Source organism: Hylobates moloch, unplaced genomic scaffold (assembly GCF_009828535.3).
Source record: "Hylobates moloch isolate HMO894 unplaced genomic scaffold, HMol_V3 SCAFFOLD_2, whole genome shotgun sequence".
NCBI lineage: Eukaryota > Metazoa > Chordata > Mammalia > Primates > Hylobatidae > Hylobates > Hylobates moloch.
Genome location: NW_026652277.1, coordinates 80,054,584 through 80,078,529, shown reverse-complemented (window position 1 = coordinate 80,078,529; position 23,946 = coordinate 80,054,584). Strand labels below are relative to the sequence as shown.

The 23,946-nt window shown below is 36.4% G+C and overlaps 1 protein-coding gene across 4 annotated transcripts in view; it reads left to right on the top strand.

Moving 5' to 3' along the window:
• LOC116468483 (cytochrome b5 reductase 4) overlaps window positions 1–23,946 on the top strand; it is a 117,109-nt gene that overhangs the window by 48,443 nt on the left and 44,720 nt on the right. For all 4 annotated transcript variants that reach the window (XM_032152108.2, XM_058434810.1, XM_032152103.2 and 1 more), the window contains exons 4-9: window positions 8,790–8,871; window positions 14,170–14,202; window positions 17,731–17,791; window positions 19,128–19,185; window positions 20,798–20,891; window positions 22,155–22,187. In XM_032152108.2, the coding sequence (XP_032007999.1) occupies window positions 8,790–8,871; window positions 14,170–14,202; window positions 17,731–17,791; window positions 19,128–19,185; window positions 20,798–20,891; window positions 22,155–22,187 (361 nt within the window). The remainder of the gene's footprint in view (window positions 1–8,789; window positions 8,872–14,169; window positions 14,203–17,730; window positions 17,792–19,127; window positions 19,186–20,797; window positions 20,892–22,154; window positions 22,188–23,946) is intronic.

Here is a 23,946-nt window from a genome sequence, read left to right as displayed (position 1 = left end):
GTCTTTGTTCTCGTTGGTTTCAAAGAACATCTTTATTTCTGCCTTCATTTCATTATCTACCCAGTAGTCATTCAGGAGCAGGTTGTTCAGTTTCCATGTAGTTGAGCGGTTTTGAGTGAGTTTCTTAATCCTGAGTTCTAGTTTGATTGCGCTGTGGTCTGAGAGACAGTTTGTTATAATTTCTGTTCTTTTACATTTGCTGAGGAGTGCTTTACATCCAACTATGTGGTCAATTTTGGAATAGGTGTGGTGTGTTGAAAAGAATGTATATTCTGTTGATTTGGGGTGGAGAGTTCTGTAGATGTCTATTAGGTCCGCTTGGTGCAGAGCTGAGTTCAATTCCTGGATATCCTTGTTAACTTTCTGTCTCATTGATCTGTCTAATGTTGACAGTGGGGTGTTAAAGTCTCCCATTATTATTGTGTGGGAATCTAAGCCTCTTTGTAGGTCTCTAAGGACTTGCTTTATGAATCTGGGTGCTCCTGTATTGGGTGCGTATATGTTTAGGATAGTTATCTCTTCTTGTTGAATTGATCCCTTTACCATTATGTAATGGCCTTCGTCTCTTTTGATCTTTGTTGGTTTAAAGTCTGTTTTATGAGAGACTAGAATTGCAACTCCTGCCTTTTTTTGTCTTCCATTTGCTTGGTAGCTCTTCCTCCATCCCTTTATTTTGAGCCTATTTGTGTCTCTGCACGTGAGATGGGTTTCCTGAATACAGCACACTGATGGGTCTTAACTCTTTATCAAATTTGCCAGTCCGTGTCTTTTAATTGGGGCATTTAGCCCATTTACATTTAAAGTTAATATTATTATGTGTGAATTTGATCCTGTCATTATGATGTTAGCTGGTTATTTTGCTCGTTAGTTGATGCAGTTTCTTCCTAGCCTCGATGGTCTTTACAATTTGGCGTTTTTTTGCAGTGGCTGGTACCGGTTGTTCTTTTCCATGTTTAGTACTTCCTTCAGGAGCTCTTTTAGGGCAGGCCTGGTGGTGACAAAATCTCTCAGCATTTGCTTGTCTGTAAAGTATTTTATTTCTCCTTCACTTATGAAGCTTCATTTGGCTAGATATGAAATTCTGGGTTGAAAATTCTTTTCTTTAAAGGTGTTGAATATTGGCCCCCACTCTCTTCTGGCTTGTAGAGTTTCTGCTGAGAGAATAGCTGTTAGTCTGATGGGCTTCCCTTTGTGGGTAACCCGACGTTTCTCTCTGGCTGCCCCTAGCATTTTTTCCTTCATTTCAACTTTGGTGAATCTGACAATTATGTGTCTTGGAGTTGCTCTTCTCAAGGAGTATCTTTTTGGCGTTCTCTGTATTTCCTGAATCTGAATGTTGGCCTGCCTTGCTAGATTGGGGAAGTTCTCCTGGATAATATCTTGCAGAGTGTTTTCCAACTTGGTTCCATTCTCCCCGTCACTTTCAGGTACACCAATCAGACGTAGATTTGGTCTTCACATAGTCCTATATTTCTTGGAGGCTTTGTTCGTTTCTGAGTTCTCTTTTCTTTACATCCTCAGCAGCGTCTAGTATTTCTTTTGTTTTTATAATAGCCATTCTATCTGGGATAGGATGATATCTAATTATGGTTTTGATTTGCATTTCCCTAATGATCAGTGATATTGACCATTTTTTCATATACTCGTTAGCTATTTGTCATCTTTTGAGGATTGTCTATTCATGTTCTTTGCCCACTTCTTAATGGGATTACTTTTTTTTATGGTTGAGTTCCTTATATATTCTGGATATTGGTCCTTGTTAGATAATTGCAGATATTTTCTCCCATTAAACATGTTGTCTCTTTACTCTCTTGATTGTTTCCTTTGCTGTATGGAAACTTTTAAGTTTAGTATAGTTACATTTGTCTATTTTTGTGTTAGTTGTCTGTGCTTTTGAGGTCTTAACCATGAAATCTTTGCTTAGACCAATGTCATGAAGTGTTTTTCCAGTGTTTTCTTCTAGTGATTTTATAGTTTCGGGTCTTATATTTTAAGTCTTTAATCCATTTTGAGTTGATTTTTTAGTATGGTGAAAGATTGGAGTTCATTTTCGTTCTTCTGCATATGGATATCCAATTTTCCCAGCACCTTTTATTGAAGAAGGTGTCCTTTCCTCAGTGTATATTCTTGACATCATTGTTGCAAATCAGTTGGCTATAAATATGTGGATTTATTTCTGGGTTCTCTGTTCTGTTCTATTGGTTTATATGTCTACTTTCATACCAATACTATGCTATTTTGGTTCCTATAGCCTTGGAATATATTTTGAAATCAGGTAGTATGATGTCACCTTCTTTGTTCTTTTTGCTCAGGATTGCTTTGGCTATTCTAGTGGGTTTTTGATTCCATATGAATTTTAGGATTTTTTTCTATTTCTGTGAAAAATAATAGTGGTATTTTGATAAGGATCGCATTGATTCTGCATATTGCTTTGTGCTGTATGTTCCTTCTGATTGTCACTAATTCTTCTGATCCATGAGCATAGTATATCTTTCCATTTGTCTGTGTCCTTTCACCAGTTGTGTTCTTTCATCGGTGTTCTGTAGTTTTACTTGTAGAGATCTTTCATCTCTTGGTTAAATTTATCTGTAGCTTTCTTTCTTTCCTTGTAGCTATGGTTAATGGGATTGTCTTCTTGATTTCTTTTTCAGCTATTTTATTATTGGCATATAGAAACACTGCTGAGTTTTGTATGTTGATTTTGTGTCTTATAACTTTACTGAGTTTGTTTATCAGCTGTAAGTTATTTGGTGGAGTCTTTTGGTTTTTCTCAATACAAAATAGTATTTGTTAAAAGGGACAGTTTGACTTTCTCTTTTGCAATTTGGATGTTTTTTATTTCTTTCTCTTGCATTGCTCTGGCTAGAACTTCCAGTACTGTATTAAATAGGGGTAGTGAAAGTGGGCATCCTGTCTTGTTCCAGTTCTTAGTGAAAAGGCTTTTAACTTTTCCCAGTGCAATATGTTGTTAGCTGTGGGTTTGTCATATATGGCCTTTTATTATTTTGAGGTATATTCCTTCTATGTCTAGTTTGTTGAGAGTTTTTATTATGTAGGGATGTTGAACTTTATGAAATACTTTTTTGTGTTACTGAGATGATCATACAGTTTTTGTTTTTCATTCTGTTGATGTGATGTATCACATTTACTGATTTGTGTGTATGTTAAACCATCCCTGACTCCTTGGGATAAATTCCACTTCATCATGTTGTATTATATTTTTGATGTGCTGTCAAATTCATTTGGCTAGTGTTTTCTTGACATTTTTCCATTTATGTTTATCAGTGATATTGTAGTTTTGTGGGGGTTTTTTGGTTGTTGTTTTTGTACACTTACTTGGTTTTGGTATCAGGGTAATGCTGGCCTTGTAGAATAAATTAGGGTGAATTCCCTTCTCTTCAATTTTTTGGAATGATTTGAGGAGGATTTTGATTTGCTCTTCTTTCTACATTTGGTAAAATTTTATAGTGAATCCATCTAGTCCTTTGTTGTTGTTGTTGTTGTTGTTGTTCTTGGGAGATTTCTTTTATTACTGATTCAGTCTTGCTACTGGTTATTGGTCTGTTCATGTTTTCTATTTCTTCCTGATTCAGTCTTGATAGGTTGTATGTTTCCAGGAATTTATCCATTTTCTCTAGGTTTTCCAGTTTGTTAATGTATAGTTGCTCATAATAGTCTCTGATGATCCTTTGTATTTCTTTGGTATCGGTTGTGTTGTCTCCTTTTCATTTCTGATTTTGTTTACTTAGGGCTTTTCTTTTTTTGGTTATTCTAGCTAGTGGCTTATCAATTTTGTTTTATCTTTTCAAAAATCAACTTTTTGTTTTTTTAATCCTTTGTATCTTTTTAAAAAATCTATTTCATATAGTTCTGCTCTGACAGTTATTATTTCTTTTCTTCTCTAATTTTGCCTGTGGTTTGTTCTTGCTTTTCTAGTTCCTTGAGGTACACTGTTAGACTGTTTATTTGAAATCTGTCAACTTTTTTGGAGTAGGCATTTATTGCTATAAACTTCCCCCTTAGATACTGCTTTTGCTATTCCACAGGTTTTGGTATGCTGCATTTCCATTTTCACTTGTTTCAAGAAATTTTTTTATTTCCATTTTAATTTATTCTTTGACCGAATGGTGATTCAGGAGCATGTTGTTTAATTTCCATGTATTTGTATGGTTTTGAAAGTTCCTGTTAGTATTGATTTATTTTACTGGGGTCTGAAAATATACTTAAGAGGATTTCAGTGCTTAAAAATATGCTGAGACTTGTTTTGTAGCCTAACATATGTCTGTCATGGAGAATGTTACATGTGCTGATGAAAGAAAATGTGTATTCTGCAATTGTTGGATAAATGTTTTATAAATGTCTGCTAGGTCCATTGGTCTGAAGTCCAGTTTAAATCCAATGTTTGTTGATTTTTCTCCCTAGATGATCCGTTCAATGCTGAGAATGGAATTTTGAACTCCACCACTATTATTGTATTGGAGTTTCTCTCTCTGTTTAGATCAAATAATAGTTTGCTTTTGAATGTGTTTTCTATATTATTCAATGAGTTCTTCAGTTCCAGAATTTGTTTGGTTCTTGTTCATGATGTGTATCACTTTTGTAAATTTCTCATTCATATTCTGAATTGTTTTTTATATTGTTTTTTATAATTCTGTTGTACCTCACTGAACTTCTTTAGAATCAATACTTTGAATTCTTTTTCTAGGATTTCATAAGTTTCTTTTTGATTGGGATCTGTTGCCAGAGAATTATTGTGTTCCTTTGGAAGTGTCATATTTCCTTGCTTTTTCATGTTTCCTGTGTCCTTATGTTGATAGTGCACATCTGGTGTAACAGTCACTTCTTTCTGTTTTTGTTTGTTTGTTTGTTTTTTGTTTTGTTTTGAGACAGAATCTCACCCTGTTGCCCAGGCTGGAGTGCAGTGGTGCAGTCTCAGCTGACTGCAACCTCTGCCTCCCAGGTTCAAGAGATTCTGCTGCCTCAGTTGCCCAAGTAGCTGGGACTACAGGCACGCACCTCCATGCCTGGCTAATTTTTTTGTATTTTTAGGAGAGATGGGGTTTCACCATGTTGGCCAGACTGGTCTCGAACTCTTGACCTCAGGTCATCCTCCTGCCTCGGCCTCCCGAAGTGCTGAGCCACCGCGCCTGGCCCTTTTTCAGTTTTTTAAATTTGCTTTCATGTGGGAGAAATTTTTCCTGTAGATGTATCTGTGATGTTGGTGGGGTAGGACACTTTGGCTTTGATCCTGGGTGTGTGCAGTAGTGTAGTCTCTATATGATTTCTTCAGGTGTAAACAGGATCAATGATGACTGTGACTTCCTCGGTGTCTTAGGGTACAATTATTGGTGGAGGCTGCGATGAAGTTTTGCTGGTTACTAGGACCTCAGGTAGGTTAGTCTTTGGGCCCCAGTGATAGGAGCAATGGGCTAAGCATGTCTGTCCTTGGGCCCCAGGATGGCATATGCTGGCACCAGGGTTAGTTCATCAAGGCAAGCTGATTCTTGGGCGTCTTGGTGGCCTAGTTGGATCCCAATAGTGGCAGCAGTGGGTGAGTTCTTGGGCAGGTGGTGTGGCATGGGTGATGACAGTGGCAGTGGCAGGATAACCTCTGGGTCCCAGGTGGTACACACTTATGTTGGTGGAGGCTGTTATGGGCTGTGCAGGCCAATCTGTAACCCTGCAGATGGCATGTGCAAGGAGGTGCTAGCTGTGGTGATAGCAGCCAGGTTGGTATGTCCAACCTCAGGCCTCTGGGAGGAGTGTTCAGGTGCCAGTGTGTTGGAGTGGGCTGGGCAATCTCTTGGCCCTCAAACTCTGCTATGGAATAGGCAGAGGGGGGTGAGGCCAGCCATGGTAGGCATGGTAGGCAGGGGCAATCCCCAGGCTATCAGTGGAATGCTGAGGTGGAGGGAGACAGCAGTTGTGGTGATACCCTGCTACTGGGCAGAGTGGTGCTGCCTTCAGTGGTAGGCAACCTAGGCCAGTGGATGGGGAATGAACATACCCGCTGTTCTTCAGCCCTGGTGACTTGCTCTTGCCTCAGCCCATCATTCGGTAGCTGGCAGTTCCTTGAACCTAAACTCCTGGGGCAGCAGCCATGCTTCTCTTGCACTTCAGTCTGGGTTCTGCTGGGTTCTAGTACAGTGTGCAGTTTGTTGGGGCTAGGGCTCTGAAATGACCGTTTACTGTAGCTGCTTAGGTCTCAGGGGGCTTGTGAGACCCAGTGCAAACACCCTCCCTGGAGCAGTGCCATCACACAATCTCCCAGCAGCTCTCTATTTCAGTGTTAGGGCCTGCAAGGGTCAAAGGGTTCTTCTGTGGCTAGGATTGCAGGAGTCCATGGTGGGAATGTGGACTGCTAAAGTTCTCCAACCTGAGTCTTTCTCAGCTCCCAGCTGATCCCAGCCCTGTAGGCTGCCTCACTTCCTTTTCATTTCTTGCTTTAGGTATCTCCTGTCACTTTACTATTGAATTTCAGTGTTCTCTCTGGATGATCTATTCAGAATGTAATTATCTATTCACTATCTTGGTTCTTAGTGGAGGAGGCAAGTATGAAATACCTCTAGTCAGCTATCTTCTTTCTATACTTCACATACTTACTATTTTAGTGTATATTTATTTACTCTGGAATATACCGTAAAGATTCCAGTATCAATATTTTTTTGGCTGATTATTTTAATGATTATATAGTATTGTATTGAATGGCATTATATATTGATTTTCCTTTGCCGGTCTTTTATAATTGGGCATTTAGATTGTTTCCAATATTTTGCTAATTTAAGTAGTGCTGTGATGAGTATCCTGGTACCTACATCTTTATATACATGCAAATATTTTCTCAGGTAAATTCTAAATATGTGAGTGAAAGAGCTGCAGATTTTTAAGTCCTTTTTTTTCAAACAGGGTCTTACTCTTTTGCCCAGGCTGGAATGATCAGCTTACTGCAACCTCGAACTCCTGGGCTCAAGCGATCCTCTCACCTCAGCCTCCCAAAGTGCTGGGATTACAGGCATGAGCCACCCCACCTTAAAATTATTCCTGGCCTATTTTAAGACTTTTAAGGCATATTGAGAAGGTGCCTTGCAGACAGGTTGTTTAAATATAATTTCCACTAGTGGCATCTGACAACGAATACTATCAGTTGTTTTCCTTGAAGCAGTAGAATCACTTTGTTTATTTTCAAGAAAATACTTGTTAAATGAGTCTGAATAATCAGTTTGTTTACTAGTACTTATAAATGGCCCTTCATTTTTTGTTTTTTGTTTTTTTAACTTTTAGGTTCAGGGGTACGTGTGCAGGTTTGTTGTATAGGTAAACTCATGTCATGAGGATTTGTTGTACAGATTATTTCATCATCCAGATAGTAAGCCTGGTACCCAATAGTTATTTTTTCTGCTTCTCTCCCTCCTCCCAACCTCCACCCTCAAGTAGTGTCTGTTGTTCGTTTCTTTGTTTTCAGGAGTTCTCATCATTTAGCTCCCAATTATAAGTGAGAACATGTAGTATTTGGTTTTCTGTTTCTGCGTTAGTTTACTAAGGATAATGGCCTCCAGCTCCATCCATGTTCCTGCAAAAGAGATAATCTTGTTCTTTTTTATGGCTGCCTAGTATTCCATGGTGTATATCTACCACATTTTCTTTATTCAGTCTGTCATTTATGGGCATTTAGGTTGATTCCATGTCTTTGCTACTGTGAATAGTGTTGTAGTGAACAGTCGTGTACATGTGTCTTTATGGTAGAATGATTTATATTCCTCTGCATATATACTCAGAAATGGGATTGCTGGGTCAAATGGTAGTCTGTTTTTAGCTCTTTGAGGAATCACCATATCGCTTTCCACAGTGGTTGAACTAATTTACAGTCTCACCAACAGTGTATAAACGTCCCCTTTTCTCTGCAACCTCACCAACATCTGTTATTTTTTGACTTTTTATTAATAGCCATTCTAACTGCCATGAGATGGTATCTCATTGTGGTTTTGATTTGCATTTCTCGAATGATCGGTAATATTGAGCTTTTTTCACTGCTGGTTGACTGCATGTATGTCTTCTTCTTTTCTTAATTTATTTTAAGTTCTGAGGTATATGTGCAGGATGTCCAGGTTTGTTATGTAGGTAAACATGTGTCGAATGGCCTTTCATGAAAAAAGCCCAGTTCCATTTGCAAATCAAACAATCGTCTAAGTGTCTCTTCACAGGGAAACTATCATACTTTGTAGCACTAATCTTTTTGAGAATTTCCCACTTTGTCACACAAAATATAATAAAAATATGTACCCAAGGGTCAAAATTTCATTAATAATTTTTCTGCTTCATGAAGGATATTCTTAAGTATTCTTAAATAATCTTCCTCATGCTCCCTCCCTTGTCCATGGTGGTGAAGAAGATAATAATTACTAGTACTGTTTGGACCCACTGCCTTGATTAATGCGAGATACTAGCAGTTTTACCCACCATTGTTTTTATAGCATCAGAGCAAATGTCAAAACTGATAAAAAAGCGAGTAACTTTTTATTAGTATTATCATGAAACAGATTGAGAGCTCGTGGAGACCTGAAAGGGTGTCAGGAACTTCCAAAGTTCCCAACACTTTGAGAATACTATTCTAAACACTCCCTATCTGTGCAGCCTTTCTGTCACACCCTGGTAGACTAATTGAATATGCTTCTTAGTTTTTAGGTGTGTGTTGAGAGTGGTTTCAGAAAGTTTAGTTTTGCTCATACTAAAATGAGAGCATCCTGTGGAGTTAGTCATATTGCTTTTCCATCATTTGTTTTACATACCAGGTTCATCGTTGGGTCAATTATGAATCCATGCTGAAAGAATGCCTGGTTGGCAGAATGGCCATTAAACCTGCTGTTCTGAAAGGTAAGTGGTGCTGGTGCTAAACCGGCATAGATCATGTATTTTTTTTAGCTTGAATTTAAACAACTAGGTCTATACAAATCACTATGGTTTTGTCATTTTCATTGGCCTCCTGGTCTAGCCACTCCAAAGGTTTTCCTTCATTTCTTCTCTAGAATCATATTGTGACTTTCCCTTAAAAGTTTGACTGTTTTTTAGAGAAAGTTCAGTGTGAGGAGTACAACACTTAGGGTTGATTTTTAGATTAGCTTTTTAGAATTTAATTTTTTGAATAATATAGTCACATGATTCAAAAATTTAAAAATATGAAAAGTTATACAGTGAAATTTTCCCTCCCAGCTTTTTCTCCCATTTGCCATGAACCTTCTGACTCTGCCCCCTCACTATAGATAACCCCTATTCTTACTTTAAACTTCTAAAGTATAACCAGTCTCTTCCCCCTAGCTCTGAAATGGAAGAGGGATTTAGAGCAGTTTAAAAGTGAAGATACTGAGGCTTGTAGGTATTGTATCTTACTAAAAACTACAGAGTTATTTAATTGAAAAAGCCCACTTGAAGAAACCATGGGTAAACAAACCTTTTGTAAGGCAGAGAGTTGCCTCATTAAATGTTACCTGCTTTTTTGTAATGTATTTTCTTTTAGTATATGCCAGTTGTTTTTCACTGGGGTTGATTTTGCTCTTCGGGGGGGACATTTGGCAATGTCTGGAGACATTTTCGTTGTTAGAACAAAAGTAAATGCTACTGGCATTCTAATTGATAGTGGTCAGAGATGCTGCTAAATACCCTGCGTTGCACAGGACAGACCCCCACAACAAAGGATTTTCTGGCGTAAAATGTTAATAGTGTTGAAGTAGAGAAACCATCTTATATGCATTAGTTTTTTATTATTAAAAATGATGGTATTAATGGCACATACATGTTAAGACGGTATGCACGCATTGGACAGCTCTTTGTTTCATCCTAGGCAAACTCTGGCACCTGGGGGTGGAGATAGACACCAGGACCTATAGTGGGCTGAGACATTACTTTCAAAGATTTCTTTTACTGTCACAGCACTGTGAGCAAGGACAAGACATCTGTTGAATGGGCTGCCTGCCAGTTGGAAGTTCAACTTTTGTAAAGTCAGTCAAAGTTCTTTCTTCTAGAAGCCTCAGTTTCCTCATTGGGAAAATGGAGACAATTTAGGTAGACAAAGCACAAGCTCAGAGACTAACTGATAGGGGAGAAGTAAGACAGTTACTGGTGGAGAGAGGGAGGCTGGGAGTCATTCTAAAGTGGGCTTTACTGGACAGACAAGTTTGCTATCTCAGCCTGGCTGCCTTAATTTGCTCCTTCTGCTATAGGGCTGGTTGTCTGGATAATTCTTGCCAGAAAGATTTAAGGGAAAGGTAATTAAAAATGGGAGGTAGAAGTAAGAAGTCGCTGGTTAGGGGGCAGCTGCAGACCTAAACAGGAAGTGTGTCTTGCTGTAGTGGTGTGACTGACTGATGTTTTGTTTGTGTTAGCATTTGTTTTGTTTTCATAGAAAGAGGAATTTTGAACATGTGTATATTCATGTACAGGTGATTCCAAATAAGAAAGGAATCGTAACCCCTCTGATGATAGGACAGGAATGGAAAATAACTGACAAATTGCAGAATTGATTAAAAAAATGACAAGTGAAGCCAACTTGGGGAGAAAATATGAACTTCTAAAAATACAGCATATGCTGTGATTAAATGAATAATGGAGGAAAAACTGATCCTAGGATAAATTAATACTCTTGTATTTGTAAAGCTTTTTAATCCTTGGAGTTTTCAGAATATGTGGATTTGAACTATTAAATCTTCATTTTAATTCTGCTAGTGAACTAGGAGTTTGAGAGATGTATAAAATCGAAAGATGATTCAGAAGATGATTACAAAGATGAATAGAAGAAAGTAAGGTAAAGATAGTTTAAAACTGCAAAAATTATGAAGTTTTGTAAGATTTGAGAAATAAGTATGACTTTTAAATCAAAAACAAGAATTAGGCCTGGCTGGGTGCGGTGGCTCATGCCTGTAATCTCAGCACTTTGGGAAGCCAAGGCAGGAGGACTGCTTGAGCCCAGGATTTTGAGACTAGCTTGGGCAATATAGTGAAACTCTGTCTCTACAAAAATTAAAAAAAAAAAAAAAATTTTAATTAAAAAAAGAATGAGGTCTAAGTTGTATTATGAAGAGTTCTGTTTAGAGATACGAAGGAATTTCTAGAGGAAAAATGGTTATTAAACACATTATACAGAACCAAGAAGTCTTCTGGCAAGGCTAAGCAGGTACAGGAATACAGAATGGTAAATTTAGAACTTTGTGAGTAAGATCCCTGGCAACAAGACTTTGCTCGTATCTGATGGTGACATAATACCAACCTTTTGGAATAAGAAAGAGAGATGAGGAATGTAGCTAGATAATTGTAAAACATTCAATTAATGCTCAGCATTTTTTTTTTTCCTAGAATGCTTTTCTTCAGGGACTTCTGACAAATGCCTACACATTTTCAAAACTTAGCTAAAATACTACTTCTTCTGTAGAGTCCTTTCAAATTTCTTCTAGTAGAAACGTTCTTCTGTGCTTCAATAACACCTCCTGTATACCTCTTTTACAGCCACACGCAATCTTAAAAAGAGCATATCATCTGGGTACGGTGACTAACACCTGTAATCCCAGCACTTTGGGACGCCAAGGCAGGTGGATCACTTGAGTTCAGGAGTTCAAGACCAGCCTGGGCTACATAGCGAAACCCTGTCTCTACAAAAAAAAAAAGAAAAGAAAAAATACAGAAAAATTAACCAGGCCTAGTGGTGCATGCCTGTGGTCCCAGCTACTCGGAAGGCTGAGGCAAGAGGATTGCTTGAGCCCACGAGGCAGAGGTTGCAGTGAGCCGAGATATCACCACTGCATTCCAGCCTGAGAGAGGCCCTGTCTCAAAAAAAAAAAGCCTATTGACTTTATTTTTAATTCCGTTTGTGGTATTTATTGAATAAGTATTGCACTCATGTGATTCAAGAAGAAGCACCCTTATCATAGTTCTGCCTCCCATCTACTGTTTTCCTCTCCCATGCACACGCCAAGGACATGTTTCTGTTGATGTTGTTGTTGTTGTTGTTGTTGTCGTTGTGACTCTTTCCAAATTATGTATGATAAGCAGACTGAATATATTTTCTTATTTTTCTAACTTTTTATCCAAATGGTATGTCAATGTCCGTATTATGTCAATATCCCTGTTAAGATGATCAATAGATGTTTATTAAAGAATGAGCATATTGGTAAAAGAACTTCCTACTGGATCTGTCTTTATTCCAGGGTATCCTCTGTGCCTCTGCTTAGCAGAGGTAAACTAGATTTGGGTCATAATTAAATATCCTTACCAAGGAAGAGCTGAGTGCTATTAGATCACAGCACCAGCCTTCTAAATGACTCTGACCTCTCCGGAAATAAAGATTCTCATCAGAGTAAAGCAGTTTAACCAGGATTATGAGAAGATACAAATTTGATTGGCCATGGAGCCAACTAAATGATGGAATTAGTTACCAAGAGAAAACATCAGATTTCTTTTCAGAGAAGAAAGTATCTCCTGTGACTAAAATGATTCAGATGTAAATATGCTTAAAAGTGAAAAACAGTCTCCTCCATTTCTATAACTCAGGTTTTGAAAAGAGTTGTAAAAACAGACTAGGAGAATTTTTGAAGGTAACCCAGATTCTTTAAGTGGAAGTTCTCTTTCTACTAGTACTTCTTGTATTTAAAAAAGAGTCGGGGGAAAAAAAAAACTAATTTCGCAGAATCCAGAAAGTTCTGACAGATTCAAATCATATCAGGCAAGAAGTAATCATAAGAGATAATATTTTCTTCTTAGAAATAAATTACCTGGGACAATTTTTCAAAATCTGTGAACCTCTTAGGTAAAAACTAATTGTTTTACATGATAAATGAGATTTATTAAACTGTTGACCTTATTGTACACTGAAAATAGATACATGTTCTGTGAATTTCTAAGATAAAACAAATAACCACAACTGCAACAGCAAAGACAGATGAAACTGACTGGATGGAAGTACATGGCCAAACAGGGACATCAGTGATCCTTTGCAAACTGTAATAGCCGGATTTGTATCTGGCAGTTGATAAACAAAGCTCATTTTGAAGCATAGTTTAAATGGTCTTTAGGCCTACTAACCTTTTAGGAAATATTAACTCCTGGATTGCCAAGAAAAACAGGACTGTGTTTCAGGAGAGACAAATCTAATTTTGGCTTTTTTACTGGAGTGGTAGATTTCATTCAAGTCCTTTGACCTCTGATTTTCAGCCTTTTTTAGGAGATCAGGTGATAATTTGCTGTATGTTGTAAAATTCCTTTCAGCTGTAAAATTATTTTGGTAAAATGAAGAAAAGGAAAAGGATGGTCATTTGGCTTCCTTAATTATTATTATTTTGGGATGGATGAGTGAAGTGGAGTTAATTATGGAATTTCTGGTGATTAAATATTGGAACACAAAAAATTTGAAAGCTTTGATTTTAAATACATTAGTTTCTTTTTGTATAAAACAAGGTGATGTCAGCTTAAGAAATGATGTCTTTCCATTTGACTACTTGAATATTTTTGTTAGCTTATCCCATTTTTTAAAAAAATTTTGACAACTTGCTGAGGTGTTTATTTTGACCATAATGGTATAACACTTGTAGTTATTAGAATATAATATAGCTTTGTGAGTTGGCTGCATCCTGAAAGAAAATACCTGTTAGTTTTTTTTCTTGGTTTGTAACACTAATAATTGCATTGGGTATACATGCAAAAATCTGAACATATTTTAAACTTGTAATAACGATCATTTTATGCATTGAACTCAGTAAAAGGGAAAGATAAGAAGGCATCTTTCTTTGAGTTGTTAATGTGTGTGTGTTTCATTTATGAAGTATAATCTAATAAATTCTGGTTAACTTGGACTAATTTAAAATACGATAACCTGGATGAAACTTGACATTTACATATGCTCATATAGAAATTAACCAAGATATTAGAAAAAAGTGACCAAAGAATGAGAAAAAATCCAAATGAAATGAGAGACAAACATCTGGAGAAATATGGTCTGGCAATCTTCAGAGATGAAACTTACTTGTTTAAAACAAAGGCCATTTCTATATTGACCTGTTTCTCTCCTCAGGCCTTAGAAGAAAGCCCTTCAAAAAAGAAGGGATGTTATCTTGAAATCAGTAATGTGGACTGACATTCTCATTGACATTAAAGTATTCTTATTTGACTTTTTTTTCTAAATCACTACAGACTATCGTGAGGAGGAAAAGAAAGTCTTAAATGGTAAGTCTATAAATTTATAATAAATGAATCATATTCACATGCTTATGAATAGTATTGGTTCACAGAATTGTCTGGGGCATTTAGATATTTTTTTTTTTGAGATGGAGTCTTGCTTTGTCACCCAGGCTGGAGTGCAGTGGCACCATCTCGGCTCACTGTAACCTCCGCCTCCCGGGTTCAAGCAATTCTCCTGCGTCAGTGTCCTGAGTAGCTGGGATTACAGGTGCACACCACACACCTTGCTAATTTTTGTATTTTTAGTAGAGATGGGGGTTTCACCATGTTGGTCAGGCTGGTCTCGAACTCCTGACCTCGTGATCCACCCACCTCGGCCTCCCAGAGTGCTGGGATTATGGGCGTGAGCCACTGTGCCCGGCCTAGATTTTTTTTTTTTAAATATGAAAGATAGCTTTACTGGCCCAAACTTAAAAGTCTTTTGTAGGGTTTTATAGGCTCCTTATTCCAGCCATTACTCTTATAGTCGTGCCTTCTATGACATCCCTGAATACATGTTATCTTCCCTCAGCTTGAATACTTGTAGCAATTAGGAGTTTCTTCCTCAGAAACAAGACAAGTCAATTTTCTTAGATGTGAGCTCACCTCCAGTGTTTGCATACACATGCCAAATAGTTTATTAATCTACAGTTTTCTAAGCTGAGTGGTGCATCCAGCCATTCTGGATGACTTGCAAATAATGACTGACACTTCCTCTCCCCCACAAAAAAGTTTGGCATGATGGTCACTCCTGACATAAAATGCATGGTGCTAACTCTGACTGAACTATATTGATGTACATTTAGAAACATTTTTTTCTTTCATTTGCAAAAGAAAGTTATAGAAATGCAACTAACAAGCTAGATTGCCAGATGAGTTAACTTCTTCTTTGTTAACTGGAGGAAATAGTCTATATTGTGGGCTAATTTATGCAATTTATAGTACCTGAAGTTGTTCATTGGATAATATAACACTCCATTAAATGAGGGACTGATCTTTGGTTTCGTCTGACGATTGACTCTTCTGTGGCACTACAAAAGCAACCATTGCTTAATGATTGATTACTGATAGACTAGGCATTTCCTTTCCACCACATATGGCTTCCAGAACCTATACTTTTCTGTTGCCTTCTTTGGATGCACTGCATTTGACTAATTTCTCAGTAAAAGGTGGCGTTAAGTATGGAATATAGCACTCCACTAGTGATTTGGTTAGCACTGTTACCTCTCGTGACCTGGACCCTATAAGATTGGAACATATCTGTCTATATATTTATTAGCTGCTTTTCCCTTTTGGCTCATTTAAGTCTATGTGGTATGTCTCTGTATTTGCAAATGTGATCTGCCTGCATTCTATGTTACTATTCCAATAGCTGCTTAAAATACTGAATGGGTTGGACTACTTTCCTATTCCACTAGAGACCCGATCCCTTCAAATTGACAGCATTCAATCAACCAATACTTATGGAAGAGAGAACATGCATCCAGTCCACCTTGCATTACTTATTTTTTTTCGCTACACATTCACCCCCTATTCTTTCAACTTACTCAAAATAATATTATGTAAAGTTTGAGGGTTTTTTTGTTTGTTTTTAGTTAGTTTTTAATTAAGATACATTCCATGGCTTATTATTCTGTTTTAATAAGATATATCTTAATTATACTAAATAGTTTTTTAGAATGTTTGATTATTGTCTCATTTGCTCACCCATGAGATTGCAGGGAGCATTTCATTGCTATTAATAGTTCCAATTTGAGGAAGAGGAAACAGTGGCTTGCATAAAATCACAGTACTGGCGCTGAGCTGAAGTATAGATTTTCTGGTCCTAATTAGGTCATACAAGATCAGTGGTGACTTACAATTTATGAATTCTGTTTATAGTGTTTTCTTACAGAAATTCTTAGATTTTGATGCATTTGATTTTTATTTATATACCCAAGAGACTTCCGAAAGAGAAACAACATTAATCTCTTAAATCTTTCAGTGCTTCTTAATTTAATAAGATTATTTTGTCTTGCTTTTACCATATTAGAAAAAATACGTTCAATTCTTGTAGTCCTCTCTTGTTTTACATGTAGTTTTGTAGTAGAGCACTCTTCTTTTAGTGCCCACTGCTAATTATTAGTTCACAACTGTGACCTTGTTGTCACGTCTCTGAGGCTTCCTTTGTTTACCTGAAAATAGTGTTCTGCAGAGTTATGTGGGAAGAAATGGAAGCTGAATGAGTAAGGCCTGGACTCAGGGCTCACCATCAGCCCATTCAGAAAAATATGACTGTTTTACATCTTACTTACACTTGAGCTTGTCTTGAAACAAAACATTTGTGTCTAAAAAGAATCTTGAAAACCTCTAAACTGTCTTGTCCCAAAGGTGTCTTGCAACTCTTAAATTTATGTCAAATAGTGTGATTTCTAATTTGGGCACCCAAGACTCAGCAGATACTAACCATTAATTTTTGTTCCTGTATAGTTTGAAAAATAATAATATAATTGATGCAATGATTTTCAAAAGTCATGTAGCAGCAGTACGTCTTTTTTCCAGACTAAATCTTACCATATACAAACAATGCACTTCTATTGTAGGGGGGAAATACTTAATGTTTGCAATATCTTGAGTTCTTCCATGCCTCAGAGTTTTCTGAGGTCATTTAAAAACCGTAGCATTAGTGGGCTTTTAAAATGCATCATACACCCAAGATGCATTTTGTGGGTGTGCATACCCACAAGAATGCATACCCACAAGAGTGAGTAAAATGGGAAAAGACAGAAGACCACATGTTGGTGAGGTTGTGGAGCAGCTGGAACTTTCAAACTTTTTACTGTGGTAAAAAGTGTAAATTGGTACAACCACTTTGAAAAGCCATTCAGTAGTATCTTCTAAAGCTAAACATACAAACACCCTTCATACTAACCAAACATGTAGATATGTGTTCTTTAAGAATATGCGTGTACCTGTAAAAGAATATTTATATCAACACTGTGTATAATAGCTCCAAACTGGAAACAACCTGAATGTTCATCAACAGGAGAATGAATAAATTGTGAACTATTCATATAATGTAATACTACTCAGTTACAAAAAGGACCAAGCTGATGAATTCAACAGCATGAATGAAATTTCAGAAAGCCTAGATTTGATTTATTGCTTATTATTTATCATGCTTATTTCACATAAGAACTGTAATGTCTAGAATATTGGACAAAAAGCCAGACTAAAAGAGAACATGTCTTATTCTACTTATATAAAAATCAAACACAGGCAAATACTAACCATGGTGTTAGTAGTCAGAATACATGTTACTCTTGAGGCAGGGATGGTGATTGAAAAGGGGGCGTGAAGAGAGTGCTGACTGCAAGGGTATGTTTCGCTTTATCACGGCCTTTTGGCTAAGATCAAGTGAAAATATATTCAGTAGTACATTTGTGATTTGTATCCTTCTATGAATATATGTGATATTTCACTAAGAAGTTAACTTAAAAGACAAAAAATTAAAAATACTTTGTAGATGAACTATAGCTATCTTTCTTTGTAAAGGCATGCTTCCCAAGAGCCAAGTAACAGATACACTTGCCAAAGAAGGTCCTAGTTATCCAAGGTATGCATTCTTATTTAAAATTTTTAAACTTAAATCAATTATATACAAAAATGTATACATTTAAAAAATAAAGTAGCTCTGGGTTTGATTTGTTGCTTACTATTAGTCATGCATCTTTGACAGAAGAACTGTAGTGCCTCATTTATTAGATGTTGTTGGAGAATGAGCTGTTCCATAAATGTGAATTTTAAATATAACTGAAGTTTGATCCATTTTAAACACCAATACTTCAAAAAACTATTTTGAAATATTTTTCTGATTATAAAAAAATACGTTAATGGTAGAAAACTTAGAAAATATAGAGAAATACAAAAGAAAGTGATAAAATCAGTTGTAATCTCACCATCCTTAGATATATACTATTATTTATATTTTCCAGTTAGATTAATATAATACCTACTTCCATATTATTCTATTTTTATAATATTGGGTATGACAGCATATAAGCATTTTTCTATGCCATTAAATATTTTGTAAAAGCATTTTTCCTCTGCATTCCATCATATGACCATGCCATAACGTATTTAAATATTCTATTTTTTATATCTAGTTCATTTTTATCAATTTTTAATGGGAATTTTTCAAAATGTATTGCCCAATAGTTGTCTTGAACAGTTAACAGTAACTTAAGCAATACATATATATTTTGTTAGTGACACTTAAAATGCCTTCAGGTGTGTTCTTTGTAGTTCTTTCTCTTACCCCTTTTCTCTCTACCACCAGTCTATATTATTCTAACATCAGCATCCTGCTATATTTGTTAAATTATTTCATATACAATTTTAAGTTAGGGACTAAGGATGCCCTCTGTAGATTAGCCTATATAGGTGATAAGTGCAAAAAGAGTATCAATCTGATCAATAGCTATAACAAAACAGAAGACTTAGTTTCACTTTAAGTTTCACTATGGACCCATTAAACAACCTTGATGAGTTCATTTCTTCACTACTAATATATTTGTGACAGGGAGGAATGAAGATAATAAACGTACATTTTTTCATGCTCTTTAACAAAATATGTTGTTTTGGTTTTGCTCTGATAAAAGAAGATTTTAGTAAAGAGATGTGTAGGCTCTATAGAAAGGGTCTTATGGAGGATATTTTGTTTTTATTCAAGTGGGAATACATGGAAGTATAGATATTTTAAATTTAGAAATAGTTGTCAGCTGTATAATGAAGAATGTAACATGGTAAGACCACTGTTTATTTAGAAAAAAAGCTTAACCTAGAGAAATACAGATATGTCTCACTATAAATTTTAAACATTTAATGATTAATATGTGTTAATGCACATGATTGTCAATATAATTATTCATCCTTTTATTTATATTTTACAGCTATGATTGGTTCCAAACAGACTCCTTAGTCACCATTGCCATATATACTAAACAGAAGGTAAATATGTCTTTAAAATCAGAAAAGAAGTAAATAATAAATGTTAATTTATGTACCAGGTCTTTTTCTAAACACTTTTTTATATTATTTACTTCTCACTACAATTCTTTGAGGTAGATAGTATTGTTATCTCTTTTGTACAGAAGAGGAAACAAAGAAAAGATTAAGTAATTCACCCAGAGTTACAAACTGAGTGGCAGATCTGGCATTTGGAATTCAGGCAGTCTGGTTCCAGAACATCTGCTCTTAACAGCCATTACTATAGCCTCTTAAAAATCAGAGTAGGAAGTATTTTATGTGTTTTTCTGTGTGTGTGTGTGTGTGTGTGTGTGTAAAGCATGGATAACAAAAAATGAATCTCAGTTAACTTCACCACAAGAACAAATTTCCTAGACATAAACTGGGATTGGAGAAGGTATTTCGCTGTGGCTGTGGCTTAGTATGTTTAAACCCCTAATGGTGTTCAGATGCCCATTTGAAACTGAAGTTAGGGAGGTAATTCATTAACCATCAAAACTAAAGTTAGGGAGATAGTTCATTCACTAAGTATTTATAACCCGCTTCATGTAGAACACAGCCTTAGCTATCAGGGATCTAATGATAGGCCAGATATGTAGAGACCTGACTTTCAAAAGGCTTACAGTCCAGCTGGAAAATCAGGTAAATATGCAATTTAAAATATCTCCAAGCACATCCTCCAGCAACTGTTGAGGTTCCCACACTTCGAGGGATATGTAGATTTAAAGACAAGCTCTGGCAGGTAGGAATTTTTGAGAATTCATGCTACTTCTATAGTAACAGAACCATGTCTGGACCAGTGGGTTCCTCTGACTCTTGCAGCATGATTTGGTCATTCTGCAGGAGTGACCAGCCTCTGCTTGGAAAGAGCCAAGACGGCCAGAGGCACTACTTATCCTGTCTTCCACTCCCTGTTGATATTGTCTCTTCATCACACAGTTCAAAACCCAGAGCACAGGCTCTAGGGAGGTCCACTTGCACTGATAATATCAATGGGACACAGAGGATGGATGACTAAGGGAAAAGGAAAGGTTTCCATGTGGAATAATGTATTCATTGAATAATATAAATAATATATATCTTACACCAAGGCTATGTAGAAGTTAGAGACATCTAAAAATATGTTAGTGAATTGATTTTTTTTATAAGCTAAGGTCAAGAGGTTATGTAATTTGCCCAGGATCATACATTACAGGAAAGATAAAGATGAACAACAAATATCTTGGTTTCTGCTCTGATTGTAATTTTCTGGGGGGTGGGGAGGTTCCATTTTGCTTATTCAAAAAATATTTATTGAGCACCCACTAGGTGCCAAACAATGTTCTAAAGATAGTCCCTTAACCTTAGAGCTTAGAGATTAATGGATAAGGTAGATATTAAACAGAGATAAATATGTAGTAATTAAAATTTTGATATGTCCATTGAAGGAGAAGAACTGGGTTGTAAGAGAAAAACAGAAGTCACATTTGTTTAGCTTGGAGGTTCAATAAAGAAGCACCATATGAACTATCACAGATCACATTAAAATTATAGTTGTAGAAGTTTGGGGGAAAATTTTACTTTCTAATCTTTCTATTTTTGCTTTCTCTTTAAGGATATCAGTTTAGACTCAATAATAGTTGATCATCAGAATGATTCTTTTAGAGCAGAAACAATTATTAAGGATTATTCATATCTTATACATATTGGTGAGTACTTTATTATTATTAATGGAAAGAGCTCTGGTTTTCTTTAAATATGGCAATAACTTGGTCTACAGTCTAGGTAACTGTAATATTGTATCTGCTGTTACCATTTTGGTTTGTCATTTTTGATCAGTTTTTTTCCTGTAATTTCTTTGCACTAATAAAAGTACTAGCAAGTGGCGGTGTGACCCCACCTTTCCAAGTTTAAGCAATTAGATGCAATCAAAATCAATAATATAAAATATTTGTCGGCCCAGCTTTGTAAAATCCCTCATGCTTGACACCTACCAGAAGTCTTCCAAGGCCCATTGGTCACATGTCCTACTGACTGTCCTTCGGTAGGTGACCCATTCCACTGGTCTGTTCCTTGCCAGCTCTGCCATAGGAAGTCAGTGGCTGCAGCAAAGCAGCCTGGACTACAAATTTGTATTGTACCCTCCAGCTGTCAGTCCCTTTGTGGCTAAAGACCAACTTTGTATTTTTTTATCAGGACAGAGAAAAAAGTAGAAACCAGGGAACCCTACACTAGCATACATATTTTAAAAAACTAAAAATCCCACAGTTAAAAATATGAAACTCTTGGTTGCCAATATTGCGTTGGAATGACTGAAATAATGCAAAATTGTAAATTCCAGATAACCATATGAACACAGTGAAATTTACAGCAGACATTTGTAAGCATATTTCTTGCATCTCCCCCTTCTGGAATATAAGTTCCATAGGGGCAGAAATTTTTCTGTCTTATTAACTGTTGTGTCCATAATACGTAGAAAATACCTCTCACATGTAGATGCTCAATAAAATTTTTTTTTCAATAACTGAATGGATAGTCAACTTTGGAGAACAATAAGAAAAGGTAAGCTACACCCAGACCTGGCCTCTAGTCACATGCATACATGCACACTCACACACTGGGGCTTGCATGCTTCAGCTGCTGCCTCTCCGTAGCCTCCTCCTCTCTTGGTTTGTAGGATTCCCAGTCTGGAACCATCCATGCTTGGACTAGTGTGGGTTACCCACTTGTGGGCAATTGAGTATTTGCTCTTTAGTTAAAAGGGAGAAAAATGAAACAATTGAAAATATATATATTTAAATAATTTGATTCTTTATTTTGATTGTGTAAAATTTCTTTGTTTTGGTCTCTCAGAACATGTTTTATTTGTCCTGAGGGATTTGAAATAGTACATAAAAGAGCCATTTAAATGACATATGGTGTTCAAAAACTGTATGAATTGAAGTTTAACTAAATAAATTTGTCTGTCTTAGGGCTAAGCCATGAGGTTCAGGAAGATTTTTCTGGTAAGCTACCAAAAACCAAAAATTATGTATGTATGCACATATACACATACCTACAGAGAGAGAGATACGAAAAAATTGAAAAATTAGCATTTGTTTTATTTTTCATGTCTATATTTTCATGTTGCAAAACAAAGATGTGATGTTTTCTCTTTTTTTTTTAAACTTTTAAGTTCTGGGATTCATGTGCAGGATGTGCAAGTTTGTTACATAGGTAAATGTGTGTCATGGGAGTTTGTTGTACAGATACAAACAAATACATTAATTTTTAAATATACCCCTCCCTCTGGTTTCAGGTTTTTTTCCTATTTTTTCTTCCCCATTATTCCTTTTTTGTGTGTGAGACGGGGTCTCACTCTATCACCCAGGTTGGACTGCAGCGATGTGATCTTGGCTCACTGCAACCTCTGCCTCCCAGGCTGAAGTGATCCTCCCACCTCAGCCTCCTGAGTAGTTGAGATCACAGTACACACACCACCACACCTGGCTAATTTTTTTTTTGTAGAGACGGGGTTTCACCATGTCGCCCCGACTGGCCCTCCTTATTTGTTTTTTCTCTCTTTAACCTTTATTTTTTTTCTCCTTAAAAAAAAAAAAATCCTGTCTCCTTTTTATTCTTCATTCCTTATATCTGCCCTACTCCTGACATGCAGCGTGTAGAAATATACCTATATTAGACAAATTTTTCTTTCATCTATATATTTAAATGTTTAATGTTGAGAAAGCATACTAAATTATGAATATTGCTGCATATAAACATGCAGCGTAGGTTTTACATAGCTATTTAATAATAGAAGACTCATGATAGAATGATATTTTCTTGTTTTCAAGTACTGTCATGGTACCTTACACTGGTCCAGTGTTTCCTCTTTTCCATATATCATTATAGGCTCTGTAAATTGTATAAATCAGGCTCTTTAAAGACAAAGACCATGGTTTTATTTTGATTAAGCTTCAAATCACTGCTCATTGAGTTGAATTCATTTGACTCATCTATCTTTAAAAGTTAAATTGTTACTGGGTTTTGTGTTCACCGTGGGGGAGAGCAGAACATTGTTTCTGAAGAAAAATTAAATATGCTTTAAATCTTGAAAAGCATGTTCAATTCATAAAATTTAAATCAGCATATGAAAGCTTATATTTTATTATTGTACCCACATATCGCAAACATTTTAATTATTCAATAAATAGAAAGGTAATCTAAAATATTTTTATCAAAGATTCACATGCACTTTATCAATTTACTCTGTTGACTAGGAGCTCATTCTCATGAGGCTCTTCTTGTGTTTAGTAGGCTCAGTATTCGTCTACTGAATTTACTCATCAGAATCCTTCAGATTCTGACTAACGAATGTTAACGAAACAAATTAGAGGCAGAGGTGGGCGGATCACGAAGTCAGGAGATCGAGACCATCCTGGCTAACACGGTGAAACCCCGTCTCTACTAAAAATAAAAAAAAAAAAATTAACCGGGCGTGGTGGCGGGCGCCTGTAGTTCCAGCTACTCGGGAGACTGAGGCCGGAGAATGGCGTGAACCTGGGAGCTGGAGCTTGCAGTGAGCCCAGATCACGCCACTGCACTCCAGCCTGGGTGACAGAGCAAGACTCCGTCTCAAAAAAAAAAAAGAATTAAATTTGCTTTTGTGGGGGCATTCAATACTAATGTGTACATCTGAACCTTTTTTTTTTTTTTAAGCTTTATGTCAGTTAGTTGCCATGGCTATATTTGAGCTTGTATGAAAACCAGCAACACATAGTAGTT